Genomic DNA, 15774 nt, shown 5'->3' on the forward strand with positions numbered 1-15774 from the left:
ATATTAACATTATCAAGCATTAACTCTACATTCTCGACATTTAAGCCACCTCTTACGAACGCCTTTATTATCCTATAAAGTTTTTTTCAACGGTTGCTAATACAGGGTGGCCAGGGAGTCGACGTTCAAAGCTAAAATTTAGATTCCTTACATCAAAGTGTATCTAAATAAGTCATAGATATGTATGTTCTACGATTTTGCTTAATTTATGAGATAGAGTTAATTTTGTGATTTATTATTGCCTATGGGTTGGTTTTTAATTTTTTCTGACTCTAGCGAGCACTTGTAGTTTGTTTTTACTTACTACGCTAGAGAAGCTTCCAAAATGAGAAAAAAGTTAAAAACCAACCAGGTGAGGATAAGGATAAATCACAAAATAAGCTCGGTCTCCTAAACTAAGCAAAATCGTAGAACATACATGGGGGTGATTTAGATACACCTTGATGTAAGAAATCTAAATTTTAGCTTTGAACGTCAACTGCCTGGCCACCCTGTATAACGCGTTGTTCAAAAAAATAGTAATTGAACAAAACTAACCGATAGTCAACTTTTTCCAATATGTCGTCGCGTCGCGTCGCTGCGTTAGTTTAATAATGGGGACAGAGTCAGTGCAATTAAAAATTATGACGTTTAATAAAGTAGCATCTAGCACCAAGCTAGTTTAGTCTGTTATAAATTAAAGCTATTTGCATTGCGCCCCGAGCATTCATCTGTTGCCCATTATGGTATTATAAAAAGCCATTTTTATAATATTTACGTTAATTGATGATTGCAAACTTAAAACGACTACTGGACACGCCTCATCACGTTTACGCTGAGTTTACTAAATTATTTCACTTGCAGGCATTATAATTTCAAGTTCTGTCAGCCTCCTATCAAAATTAAATGAGCAACTTGAGAGCATGTTTGAATATTTGAAACTGGGTTAATTCTTAATTATAACTCACTTGAAGAGTGACGATGGAATTTAAACCTGTCCTTATGCATCGCTTGTACTTTCAAGTTGGGTGTGTAAGATTTCTGCCTATATCATCAGAGTTTTCGAGTCGCGATAAAGTGAGATACAGGCCTTTAGATATAGTCCGTTCGTTTGTTCGTTTCAGCCGAAAGACGTCCACTGCTAGACAAAGGCCTCCCCCAAGGATTTCCACAAAGGCCGGTCCTGCGCCGCTCGCACTCAGGCACCTCCCGCGACCTTCACCAGATCGTCGGTCCACCTAGTGGGAGGCCTGCCCACGGTACGTCTTCCGGCTCGTGGTCGCCACTCAAGAACTTTCCTGCCCCAGCGGCCATCAGCTCTACGAGCTATGTGCTTTAGATATAGATTCTACGTCTTTTGCAAATAATTTATTCTTCTTCTTCGTCGCTGCACTCTTGCCAGAGTGGTGTTAGTCGTCACACCAGGTTCGGTGGCAAGCCTCACAATCCGTCGCCATTCCTCGCGCACTACAGCCTTTCTTGTGCACTCGTGGAGTGGACCATTGAGTGCGGTTTTGACCTGGTCCTGGTCAGTCCAGCAAATAATTTAGAACTATGTACTGAATTGTTAGTATTTTATGCAGTGTTACTCAGAGAGATCTATCAATATCCTAGGATTATGATAGTCACTGTCAATTACGTATTCTTCGACTTCGTAAGCGTGGACTCCGCTTTACTCCTTTAGGGGTGGAGTTTCGTAAAATCCGTTCTCAGTGAGCACCTACGCTCTAAAAAGGAACCCCCATGCAAAATTACAGACTCCTAGCACTTGTAGTTTCTGAGATTTCGTGATGAGTGAGTCAGTCAGTGACCTTTCGCTTTTTTAGATAGGGGAAAATTCGAGCACACCTCAAAGCCGTTACCGATTCCTGCTTAGAATATCTCAGTTACATGTAGTTTTTGCGCGCATAGTCACGGGCGGTCGCTAGTATGCATAAACTGACATTATACCGTAAAACTAATAGTTACCATATGGAAAATGTTATTAATCTATTCTGCACACGTTCTCTAGTGCTTGCATAATTAGCTAATTTACTATAAATGGAATGGATTGATTTTAATTTGTAAATTAATCTAAATTAAGTTTATACATACATTATACAAGCACGGTTTAGTTCTTGTTAAAGAATTTAAGCACACTAGCTTAAATAGAATTCACCTGGGATTCCATTTCCTCATTTTCGGACTATCTAATAAACTAATTAAAATAACCTTTATAAATCCTGAGCGATGCTATACAATCAAGTTTCAGAGATAAACGAGAATAATAATTGGAATGGTTGTACTGGCATATGACACAGTATAAAACGTTACGTTAATAAAGTATCAGTAAAAAGTTGTAGCTCTACCAACTATAGCTTCAGATGGATCAAGCGTATGAAATAATTTTGCGTGTGTTATAAAACTAGGTAAGTATACCAGTTAATGGATCAACAAAATTTGAAATTTTCCATCGCAGTAATCTAGTTTAGCAAGTAAGCTTCGGCCACAGTCTATTGGCGATAGAAAATGTCCATCGAGGTGAATAAATTGTAATTATAATGTCAACTAATTAATGATTCCAGACACGGCTTGTCCTCCCCGGAACGATGCCCTAATTAATTACAGTCCTCACTTGTCCTATTAATAGGACACTTTGTCCTAGCAGAAGGATGGCGATAATCTAGCCCTATTAGAAATAAATATGCATTAAGGAAGGTGATATAATTAATGTTCGAAATGGTCACGTAAAGCCGATCCGACATTTATGAAAGCAATTACAAGGAAATTTTGCATATTCGCACAACTGTCGTTTATTCTTTCATCTTGGTAAAATAGTAATTTTATGCAGATCTAGATAAATGCCGATAAACGATAATTAAAATAAATACCAGTGTATGCAGAAGAGGCGTTAAGAGCGTGTGCCACACACATGCATGCTACAAGTTTACCTTCGCTCGTTAGGTTATTGAATGGAACTCAAGCTGCAGATCCTGACTACACAGGGGTTGCATCAGAATTTGTTAAATCTAGAGTGAGGCAGAATATTTCAGTAGGAATTTTATATAACACCCTACAAAAGGATTAAGTTAAAGTTAAAGTATAATAGTGATGCTAGCCTACCGAGTCAAACCTATAGTGGTAGATGAATTAATGTGAAGCCATTTGAAACTTTTTCTATTTATCGACTGCATTACTCTATCTTGTAAACAAGGATAGTGACAGTTAGCACTCTAGTCTTTGGGATGTGTGTGTAGTCCTTTGCAACTTTATACTCAGATCAAACCTTCAAAAAAGGTTTTGGGACACTACAGCCACCCGAAAATCGGAACAACAGTGCCCGGACTCATCAACTAAACTACTATAATGTTGTCTGTGTTTGCTCTACCTTGTGATTGTGAACAAGGGAAGAAGGGTTATGTTATTAGGTAACAGTCTAACTTATACTGCAAACATTAGTAGTTTAGTTGGAGTCCAGCCGTGGATTTACTATTGTGGGCAATGTGGTTCCGATTTTAGGGTGGATGTAGTCTCCCACTACCTTTTTCGTTACAAACACACGAGGAATGCGATGCAGTCGGTAAATTGAAAAAGTTTGCAATTGAACGAAACGATATGTATCGTTGAATTACTTGTTTCACACTGGTAGCCTTGTTGTAGTATAAGTGAAGTCTACAACATTGTCATTTTGTCAACAATCGCTCTACGCTCAGAACTACCGCTCCCTAGGGTCGAGATCTCGATTCACACCGCGTCCGTGGGCAGTGGCGCGAATCCGTAGACGGTGTAATTGCTAATTAGCAATCATAACTCATCAATATAGTAATTAATACGCGGCTGCGCGGCCGCTTATTTAACTAATTGCAACTGATTTTCATAAAAATCGCTATTTTGTAACAGTTTTGTGATAATTGGATCTGTATAGAGCTGCTGATGTTTGTTTAAGATTACGTAGTCTTCAAATTAATTTACTCGATTGGCGTGATTTTGAAGTTGAATGTCCCAATGTATGTAATGCAGTAATTATTAATTTAAAATGTGCCTTCACTGGCTGGCTTTAATGGGCTTGAGCCCAAATATTCAAATGTGTTAGGTATGAAGGTAATTCACAACATCTTAAAATAAATAGGTATCGTGATTTTACTATCTTAATTAGTGGTAATAGTTAGGTAAAGTCCTCATCATTATCATTACCACTGCAATCGGATCACCACCAACTTTTTTCTCCTGAAGCTGAAAATAAAAGAAAAATCGAAAAAAAAAGATCTTTGAGACTATAACTGCTGAATGCTGGTGTAGTTGGAACTCTACTTAAATAGGGTTTTTTATGCATAACAAGGCAGGTGTTTGACCACAATAGCACCTGGTGTTAAGTGAGATGCAGTCTAGGATTAAAACCTAAAAGATATTTCCATTAAATTGGCATAAAATACCTCGTTATACCTCGGAATATCAGCTCCATATGTATCCCGTGACGTAGCGCAGCGTCGCGGCCGATGCGCCGGCGCAGCCGTTACCAGCTCCGGCCAGTTTTTGTGGCGACGGAGCGAGCTCATGAGCTGAGCGAGCTAACAAGCTGGGAGATAAGTCCTTATGAGAGCGATCGCTGCCGCTTGTGACTTGATAATCATTAAATAATATTGAACTGAACCAAAATTGGTTTATACATAAAACTTGGTAGACATTACCAACACATGTTGCTCAAACAGCTATGTAATAGTTTTACATAGCTTTTGTCCAATGGAAATAGATGATTTCTATCAATCAACTGTCAAATTACCTAATGCTAAATAGGTGGACCACCTATTTATTTAGGGAGCTTTTAACGAAAACTCATTTTTCAGTTTGAAAATTTTCCACGTAATAATGCGCATTGCACATTTTATTTTCTTTATTGAACTCAATGGAATTTCCCGAACAGTTATTCCTGCTCCCGCTCCCGTCTTGCACCAATCGTACAACCTAATGGTACAGTTTTTGTTTATTAACATTTAATTAGAAGATAAAGTTGTATTAATACTGTAAGTATACTCTCTTACTATAATGTAATTGTTCGGCGGGTATCTGACCTATTGCATTACAAATGGACTGGGCTAATCGGAAACCATAACTTAATTGGGGGCTTCGAAAACATGACTTATCTTTTTAGGACGCGGTTGGGTAAAAAAAACGTCGTCACACTTGACAGGGCCCACAACTGGGCATACATAGTAATGCTAGCATTCATGTAGCGTCAATGCGTGTTCAAAGATCGTAACTTTTATGATATTACTTGATATTAGTTGTGTGAAGCGCTCTTTGTTTTACCTATTTCAATTCATGAACTTAATTGCTGTATATGAAACAAAACACATTGTAACAATAGTGTTTGCTAGTAGTTTTGCAATATTATCTACCTGTTTATTTGACGCAAAATGCCAAGATGATAGTCTGATCATAATAATCGAGTGCGTATAAATAAGTTACATGTTTTGTTACAGATCTAAAGACGTCTTATCTTCGGACCACAGATCATATTCATTAGGTAAGTAAATGACATAGCTTTTGATAAACTGTAAAAAAAATATGTTAACGCTTCTAAGAGTATGAAAAGTTTTTCTTTGGGTCGGTAGAAAATCTTCTATATCTTCAAAAGTAAATGACCTAGCGTTATAAAACAAAACATAGTAGAAAAACTACGCATTTTCATTTTACTAGGTTACCTAGTATAGGTAGGTACTTTTGAAGATATCGAAGATTTTCGATATCTTCAAAAGTACCTACCTATACTAACTGACCCTTTTTATTTGCGGTCCAGTGTATTAACCCTCGTAGAGCTGGCGCTATTTGTTTACTATAGTCTAGCGAATTACGGTATTTGACAGGTTGAAGTAGTTAAAGTATAGTTTTTCGTGCCATCCATCAATGGATATCAATGAATAGTTTTTTCCAGCATGATTGCCAGCCGTCTGTATCGCACATTGATTTATTTGCTTTCCAATGGGAGCGAGGCATTTTAACGACATTCTCCGAGCCTCTAATGCGCATACGCACAGTTCCCGATCGTTAATACTAGTGATGCTGAACTATCGTTATCGAATATTTTTGCGGTTGATAGTGGCTCGAACTAAATGAGGAATATAATTTGGTATTGGGAGGAGACAAGCTCCAAAAGCACAAATTGAAATTGATTTCCTTCATACTCTAGTAGGTAAGTAATGTAAATAAAAGACGATGGGTAGGTGTAAAAAACTAATGAATCATACGATCACTAACGAAGTTTTTCATTTAATTTAGAATATTTCTTGGGAATACCTGCTTCATAGTACCCTAGCGCAGTAACTAACAAAGCTGTTCCAAGAATGTTATCACAGTTTTTTTCCTCACTTTATCGATATTCATATGTCTGAAGAACATCACTAGATCACGTCAATTGAAGCTATAAAGGTGTTATTTAATGTAAATTATAAGAATGATATAGTGTTAATGATCATAGTTATTGTTTGAAAGAATCCACAATGGTGAATGGTAATCGTCAAGTGAGAAATGAAACGTTTTTTCAATTACCGTTTAAGTGTGAACTATTTGAAAACTACTTTGTTAGTAATGTGGTATTTTGTGTTTTTCATTAACTTTGTTTTATTAACTGCTACTAGCTGGCGCCTATGACACTGTCTGCATACTTTAATTGCCCATTTCATTCAAATGGAATGTACTTATCATCTACCGGTAGATCTACCCCATAAAAATATTCTCTTTATCTTACAAAAGCCATATTAAATACTCTATTTATTTGTTCAAAAAGTTGATTCATCGGTTGATGAATGAAATCATTAAAACACTAGCTGACCCAGCGAAAGATTTTTGAAAGATCGGTCCAGGTAGTATGCAATAATAAAGTACCTATTAAATAGGATACTCATTTGAATATCGTAACTATGTAGGTATGTGGAATGGTACCACTACCGTATGGTCTATTTAGTTAGGTAACACATATTAGCATTAGCAGAAAACATCCTGCCATAGCAAAGCTTAATGAGGCTCATCTGCATAAGATGAAAAAGAAGCAATTTGCTTATTAAGTAATTGCTGCATATTTAGAAAAAAGCAGCCATATTTGGACCTCTGTCGAAAGGTGTCCTCATTCGCGCAGTAGCTCAGCAAAACATCAATTAGTTGAAATGTCTTCATTATAGTTGTATATGCTCATGCTAAAGTAAATCAGCTAGCACACAGCTTTGCAATTAAACAAATATTGGTACAATTTCAAAAGTGTAAGTTGCTGTAGGTATACGGTTTACAAATTTTCAATAATCGTCGTAGGCCACAAGACATTAAACATAAGATGCTGAACATAGGTTTCCCCCAAAGATTTTCAGATTGATTTCAATAATTACTTTTAGTTACACCTTAAAGTAGCTTATTACCATTTTATTACCGTTATTAATTAGTAACACAATATTGGTCCGAAATATTAATCGATTTCCTCAAAAACCGAGTATCTATATATATATATATATATATATAAGAACACCACATCTTTGTAAATGAAAAAAATAGGAAATTACAAAACATAGACTTATGCAAAAGGAGACATAAGAGCGACTCTACATTATTTTTTAAGTGGAGTGAAGTTACCGTTCTGATTAAGCTGCGGCAACACCTTTAAAGTGCGCATCAATTCGTCATTATGGTATTAAAACACGGACAACTTACCCATTTCTGATGTATGTACACTCAGAGTAATTTATACACAGTTGAACTCACCGTACAGTTATACCAGAGCGTTCCGGTGGTTGACTGTACCTCCTACAATTAAGGCGTGCCAAACTCATTTTTTTAATAATCAAACGGTTAGTTGATTGCTAAAATTAATTAATATGTTCAATGGTTACTAATTAAGAAAACTCTTTAAGTCTTTTGACTTAAAGAGTAATTAAAGTATAATTTAACAAAAATTATCATTCACAATTAAGTTTTTCATGCAATTACTTGCCAAACATTTAGGATTGTTTTATTTATTGTAATAATGTAACCTTTTTCATATTTTACAAAAACACGAGCAATTAATAAGAATGTTAACGTGAAATGAGCTTTGAGTAAACAATATGTGAAACAACTTTAAAGCTTTTAATTATGAATTAATTTCAACTTCAAATAACAAATTCTCGCTTTTTAATAAATTATAATGCTAAACATAGCCCTTTCAGCACAGAATAATACGAAAGTGCGTTCGACTTTGAAAAAATCTAGTGAATTGGTAAATCAATTTTACCGCGCCAAGACGCTTCCGATCGATCGTACGGTTCGATTATTTGCTATTTTTCATACAAAAACTTTCAATGGCGTTCATTCGGTGCTGTGTTGAGTGACAAAGATGGACGTGTACCTGACTACGTGTTATGTAGTTGCCTATTAACACCGCTAAGTGCGTGGCTGCGCCTACCATTGACGGCCTGACGTTAAAATAAGCGGTCGGTAAAATAGTCTCTATCTAATGTCGGAGAATATATGTCAGTGCGAATAATTGGAAAAGCGTGTTATTTATTTCTCCTATTCCCAATATACAACAGTGGCGACGAAACCCACAATTTTCAAAGAAAATGGCCAATCTCGGCGTATTAACGATATTCGACCACAATTTGCAACAATCGGATACGTACATAGGACGTATTAAGCAGTTTTTCATCGCAAATGGGGTCGACGACGCTGTCACGGATTCGGAGGGAACGAGGAGACGCGCCATATTATTAAGTGCACTCTGCGATAGCACATACAAGCTAGTACAAGATTTAGCGTTACCTAAAAAGCTAGAAAATGTGCCATATGAAGATATCTTGTCTCTACTGGATGCGCATTTTACGCCAAAGCACATTGGATTCGCCGAGCGTCATAACTTTTATGCAGCGACGCAGCAGTTGGGGGAAAGTTACGCACAGTGGGCCGCCAGGTTGCGAGGCTTAACGGCGCACTGCAAATTCACAAATATCGAAGAGACCTTGCGGGACCGTTTCATAATGGGCATGCTGCCGGGCCAAGAAAAAGAAAAATTATACGGGCAGAACCTGGAGGAGATGACACTGGCGAAGGCGGTGGAGTGGGCTGAAAATCTACGTTGTGCTAAAGTTAGCGCGACAGCCAGCGGTAGCGGCGATGGCGTCGGCCACACAACACCGCTATTCAAACTCCAAAGTGCTAAAAAGAAGTGTGCAGTGTGTGGTTACACAAACCACGCAACAGATAAGTGCCGTTTCGCGAAATATTCGTGTAAGAAGTGCGGTGTAAAGGGACATTTACGTAGAATGTGTGTGAATTACGTCAAAACGGCCAGTAATGAGGGTGAGAGCGAAGGGGATGACGGTAAGTTATTATTTAACATTCGTTCAGTGGGTGGAGAACCTTTGGTGGAAACAGTGGTAATTGGGGGGGTCAGTTTAAAATTTGAAATCGACAGCGGTTCTGCCGTTACAGTTATATCGGAAAAAGTTTACAACTCTCATTTTAAAAATGTGCCACTGTCACCAGCAATGAAGAGGCTAATTACTTACACAGGTGACAATATCGAGTGCATAGGTATGACTCCATTACCCGTAACATATGCCGGGCTCACACACACACTGTCTGTTTATGTAATACGCAATGGTGGCCCTCCACTGTTAGGACGTGATTTCATTTCTCTATTTAACCTCCTGGGGCCTGGCGTCATATATTTATTACATAAAGCAAAAAAATATAAATCAACGCTATCTGTTGAAATTTACCAGAACTTTTACGTTAGTTAGTTAGATGGTGCATCTGTCCATCATTCTTAGCTGTGATTGGCTAGTGAAGTGACATTTATATATTTTTATCTTTAATTGAACTAGCGACGGCGCCGCGACCGGGAACAAGTGGTTAGTAATAATGAAATTTTTACTAAAATATAAACGATTTCTATAAGCCTTTCTTATTATTCGTTTTGGGATTTGAACTGTTTTATTATCTGAGTATCACTGATTGTGGAAATACGTATGAAAACTACGAAAACCATGGTGAAATCTGAATGTCATACAGGTATTACATGAGGTCCCAATTACTAGTGTAAACTGACAGAGCCCAGTGTAATACCTGTATGACATTATACATTTTCTATTAAATAGCATGCAATCTGATATAATTTTATTATTTGTTTAGGTAGATATATGCGAATATAACATAATTAGAACACTCAAAAATCGATTTTACTGGTAAAGTCGGCCCAGAAGTATTATCAACACCTCAAGTCACTTTGATTTTTTTTTATGAAATTAAAATAATTTCATGAGGCACTTAATCAAATTGTTTTTTAATTTTTTTTATTGCTATTGACCTTATCTACATCATTTAATGTTAATTACACATTGATGTGATGCATTTTTTTATCACGAGGATTTTTTAATTTGAGTCATCCAAATGAAATGCAATAAAATTTTGAAATAATATTAAAAAAAAAATAGAGATGCAATGTTATTGCCCAAAAATGACATAAAACTTGATAAAGAATCTATCTAGCTACATTTTAACGAAAAGGTACTTAAAAAATATCAATAGTTGCATCCACTGCATAGATAAAAGTAAGTACAGGCAGAAAAAAAATAAAAATATAGCAAAAAATTTTTTGGCATCTCAATATATTTCAAAAATCGATTCAAATTCGTTGTAGATAGTCAAGAAACTTAACTAGGAATTACTTTTGTGCAATATTACGGGACATCCTGTACATTAAATAAAAAAGTCGTTGACATTGGGAACCGATGTCGTAAATATATGACATTGAGAAAATTGCCGTTTTCCAGATAAAATTTTTTATTTTATTTTTTATGATAATTATATCAATTATTAATACTATTTGGATAGTTTTCATATGAATTCACGATAAAAATAATTCCCGGGCCCCAGGAGGTTAAATTAGAGCTATTAACATCAAATCACTGCATACAAGAAGGAATTAGTCTTGGAAAGTTACAGGCACGCTATCCAGATGTATTTTCCAATAAATTAGGCGTATTTAACAAATATCAAGTAAAACTGGAATTAAAAGAAAACTCAAAACCAGTTTTTTTCAAAGCACGTCCTATAGCATTCGCCCTGAGAGACAAGGTAGACAAAGAAATTGACAAATTGGTCGATTTAGGAGTTTTGAAACCAGTAGACCACTCCGAGTATGCTTCTCCGATAGTGCCTATCTTAAAACATAACGGAAATGTGAGGTTATGCGCAGACTACTCAGTGAGTATAAACAAACAGTTAGTAGTTGATCAGTATCCTTTGCCTACAATTAAAGAATTATTTGCGAGGCTACATGGGGGTGTAAAATTCACTAAACTAGATTTATCTATGGCGTACAACCAATTTGTTTTAGATGAGGCTTCGCAAAACATTACTTGTATAAATACACATCGCGGTCTCTATAAATATACGCGACTTGTGTTTGGTCTATCCAGCGCACCAGCTATTTTTCAAAAAGCGATGGAAAACATTCTATCGGGGCTGGATGGTGTGCTATGTCTACTTGATGACGTATGTATCACGGGCTGTAATGAAATTCAACACTTGGAGCGCCTAGAAGCCGTCCTACAAAGGTTACAAGCCGCAGGATTAACTTTGCAAAAAGATAAATGTGATTTTTTTAAGGACGAGATAAGTTATCTCGGATACATAATTAATAAACAAGGTCTAAAAAAGAATCCAAACAAAGTTAAGGCCATAGTAGAAGCTCCTACACCAACCAACGTTAATCAGTTACAGTCATTCTTGGGGTTGGTAAATTATTACCGGAACTTTGTACCAAATGCATCTTCTATACTATGTCCATTGTATGACTTATTAAAAAAAAAATTAAATGGAATTGGACATCAGAGCATAACGATTCTTTTCAAACTATAAAAAACTTACTAGCTTCAGATAAAGTTCTTGCTCATTTTAACCCAAATGCAAAGTTAATCCTGACGGTTGACGCGTCCCCTAGCGGGCTTGGTGCTATATTATCGCAAGTGGACACAGACGGCCTGGAGAGGCCTATTTCTTTTGCCTCACGGACGTTGAACTCTGCAGAGAAGCGTTACTCACAAATTCAAAAGGAGGCAACTGCCATAATATTCGGAGTACGTAGGTTCCATCAATATTTATATGGAAAATCAGATCCGTTTGTNAAAATTTAAATGGAATTGGACATCAGAGCATAACGATTCTTTTCAAACTATAAAAAACTTACTAGCTTCAGATAAAGTTCTTGCTCATTTTAACCCAAATGCAAAGTTAATCCTGACGGTTGACGCGAGTTAAGCTCTAGCCGAGAGCTTTTGCGAAAAAAATATATTTATTTTTAATTAAATAAATTTGTATTTGCCCTCTTTCGCATCAGTCAGATTGTATCGATAGAGGCTGCGCTTACCGCTTACAACGGCTACGTAAATTCCTGTTTAAGATACGAAATTATGATATGGGGAAATTCTGTCAATAAAGATAGGGTATTTATTTTACAAAAGAAGTGTATCCGCGCCATATTTGGCCTTAGGCAAATAGATTCATGTAGACCTTTCTTTAGACGCTATAACTTACTTACACTGCCCAGTTTATATATTTTTGATATATGTCTATTTGTGTATCAACATAATGACCTATTCGAACAAAATTGTCAAGTCTCTAAACGTAATCTTCGCTCGATGTATAAAAATAAACTATACAAACCTCAGTCTAAATTAACACTTGTTTCTAATAATACTTTTATAATGTGCATCAAAATTTATAATAAATTGCCAGATGATTTTAAAGAGTATAAATTTACTAAGTTTAAAACTGTACTGAAAAAATGGCTTATTGATAAATGTTTCTATAGTGTACAAGAATATTTGCAATATAAATAAATTGTAATGTTATAATAATGTATAGTGTATAGTAGTGTATACGCCTGAAAAGGTAGAACTAAGAGATGCCTGTAACCTATTTATAAGAACCCTTGTAACCTTTGTTCATACACAATAAAGACTTTATTACTTTATTACTTTATTACTTAGATAAAAAAATTACAATTTTACTTAACTAACTAACCTTATTGAATACAAGTCTTCGACTGCTGTAAAACCGGGCTCGATGCTCAGGCGCAGGGCTGCTTATCGCCAACNGAGTATAAAGTGCAGTAGCTACAAATATTTTCTACGTACTTTTTGCAAATAATACTAATTTTCTATGTTTATATGCCTATTTTGCAAAAACTAAACGCATTCGTACAGAAATATATTAATTACTAATTTTTAAGAAAGGCTATGAGGACTTATTTAACAAATTCATCATAATACCTACTAGATTGGACATTTTGGGAATTGGACGTTTCGGGAACTGGACATTTCAGGAATTGGACATTTCAGGAATTGGATATTTCGGGAATTGGACATTTCGGGAATTGGACATTTCGGGAATTGGACATTTTGAACCTGAAGGGTCGCTCCCTTCCTTCGGGCCCTCAAGAGCGTCGGATTTGTCGCTGGAAAGAAAGGTTAGTGTTATGTAGTTTCCTATTAACCCCGCTTGGTGCTATATTATCGCAAGTGGACACAGACGGCCTGGAGAGGCCTATTTCTTTTGCCTCACGGACGTTGAATTCTGCAGAGAAGCGTTACTCACAAATTCAAAAGGAGGCAACTGCCATAAATATTCGGAGTACGTAGGTTCCATCAATATTTATATGGAAAATCAGATCCGTTTGTACTCAAAACTGATCACAAACCTCTCATTTCAATTTTCGGTCCTTACCGGGGCATCCCTGAAGTGACAGCTAATCGATTGCAAAGGTACGCAATGTTTCTAAGCGGCTATAATTATGTTATCGAATACATTCGTATACATTCATCATTACAGAAAAACAAAAATAGTAATAATAATAATATAATAATTCATTTATTTCAACACACAGTCATAGGTTTAAGGTTACAGTTAATAATTATAATAATAATAAAATATTTAAATTTCATTTCAATTCACATTNGAGAAGCGTTACTCACAAATTCAAAAGGAGGCAACTGCCATAATATTCGGAGTACGTAGGTTCCATCAATATTTATATGGAAAATCAGATCCGTTTGTACTCAAAACTGATCACAAACCTCTCATTTCAATTTTCGGTCCTTACCGTGGCATACCTGAAGTTACAGCTAATCGATTGCAAAGGTACGCAATGTTTCTAAGCGGCTATAATTATGTTATCGAATACATTCGTAGCGCCAACAACAGCGCAGACTACTTGTCGCGCGCGAGCTTGCCGGCGCCAGCAGCCGAGCATCCCGCACACGCAGGGGTCGATGACCCATTTTTGGAAGGCGATCGAGCTGCTTACGTAAATTTCGTAGTTGAAGGAAGCCTTCCAATTACAATTGATCAGCTGCGCAAAGAAACCGATAAAGATAAATTATTAGTAGCGGTAAGGGAATTGGTAATGAGGGGTTGGCCATCAAAAGTAAATAATCCTCAACTAAAACCATTTTATTTATGTAAAACTCAACTCTCTTATGAAAACGGCTGTTTGATGAGAGGACACAAAGTTGTGATACCTCAGTCTTTGCAAGATAGAATTTTAAAGGAGTTGCATAATTCACATTTAGGGATTGTCAAAACAAAGGCTGAAGCAAGATCACGATTCTGGTTTCCAGGTATTGACAATGCCTTGGAGAAGATGATAGGGACATGTAATATTTGTATCCAGCTGCGCCCCTCTCCCCCGCGTGCTCCTTGTTCACCTTGGAAGTATCCCTCCCAACCGTTCCAAAGGGTACACCTGGATTTTCTTGGGCCCATATATGGAAATACTTACTTAGTGGCTGTGGATGCTTATTCCAAATGGGTAGAGGTTTATAATATGAACAACTTGTGCACTACAGGGGCAGTTATTGAAAAATTTATGGATTTCATGTCAAGATTCGGACAACCTCAAACATTGGTCAGTGACAATGGCACAGCGTTCACATCCTACGAATTCCAGCGGTTTTGTCAATTAAACGGTATAGTTCACATGACATCAGCAGCTTTTCACCCAGCCAGTAACGGCCAGGCAGAATCTAGTGTAAAAATTGTCAAAAAGGGTATTAAGTCATGTATGAATTCATGTAATAACATAAACACAGCAAAAAAAATGTTACTAAAATATTTGTTTGATTATAGGAATTCGGTACATTCCACCACTGGGTTTTCACCTGCCGAGTTAGTGTTTGGTCGAAGGTTAAGGTCTCGTTTGGATTTAATAAATCCCAGGGTTTCTTCGTCATCGAAGCCTTCTCCCTCACCTTCATCACTGGCTAAAACTGTGGAAAATAAACAGTTTTCACAGAGTAAAAGTTATGGTACTAATACCCAAACATTTGAAGTTGGAACCAATGTTTTATATAAAAAATTTGTTAAAAATAACAAATTCATGTGGTGTAAGGGTATAGTTATTAAGCGNCAAATAGTAAGATTTTTTCGGATTTTCCAAAAATAAAATTAATATGCCAAAATAACTCATTCCATGTCTTTTCTGAAGACTTGAAGATCCTAAATCTCTGAAACGATCGTTTAAACCATCTTGGCTACATGGTTTTGAAATTTTCGGGTCACCATCAAAGTCTCTACCACAGTGCCAGTTTTCACCTCAAAATCCTCCTGTGAAGTATCAGTATGAGGTTCAAGTGACTTCTTAGGGTTGAAAAGACATCTAAATGCCAAACGTATGCAAGGAATTACCATTTAGTTCAATTTTTTTTGGTTAATATCATTTCTGTTCAAAAATAAAAATAACAGTCGTCGCGATGGTGCGTGCTCACTTGGCTGTCTTTGGAGGTACCTTTACCC

The 15774-nt window shown here is 36.5% G+C and overlaps 1 protein-coding gene across 2 annotated transcripts; it reads left to right on the forward strand.

Moving 5' to 3' along the window:
• The first annotated feature begins 8342 nt into the window (after positions 1-8342).
• Positions 8343-15352, forward strand: LOC114357761 (uncharacterized protein K02A2.6-like). Of its 2 annotated transcripts, none has more exons than XM_028311535.1 (2): positions 8343-9297; positions 15266-15352. In XM_028311535.1, exons 1-2 carry the CDS (start codon positions 8541-8543, stop codon positions 15277-15279), a joined length of 771 nt encoding a protein of 256 aa, XP_028167336.1. In that variant the 5' UTR covers positions 8343-8540; the 3' UTR covers positions 15280-15352. The 2 variants fall into 2 exon arrangements, with proteins under 2 accessions (XP_028167336.1, XP_028167335.1); XM_028311534.1 differs by lacking the exon at positions 15266-15352 and adding an exon at positions 10863-12010 and having other exon boundaries at positions 8343-9622.
• Positions 15353-15774: the final 422 nt, after the last annotated feature.

Source organism: Ostrinia furnacalis, unplaced genomic scaffold (genome assembly GCF_004193835.3).
Source record: "Ostrinia furnacalis isolate ACB-3 unplaced genomic scaffold, ASM419383v2 OfSCF3350, whole genome shotgun sequence".
NCBI classification, from domain to species: Eukaryota; Metazoa; Arthropoda; class Insecta; order Lepidoptera; family Crambidae; genus Ostrinia; species Ostrinia furnacalis.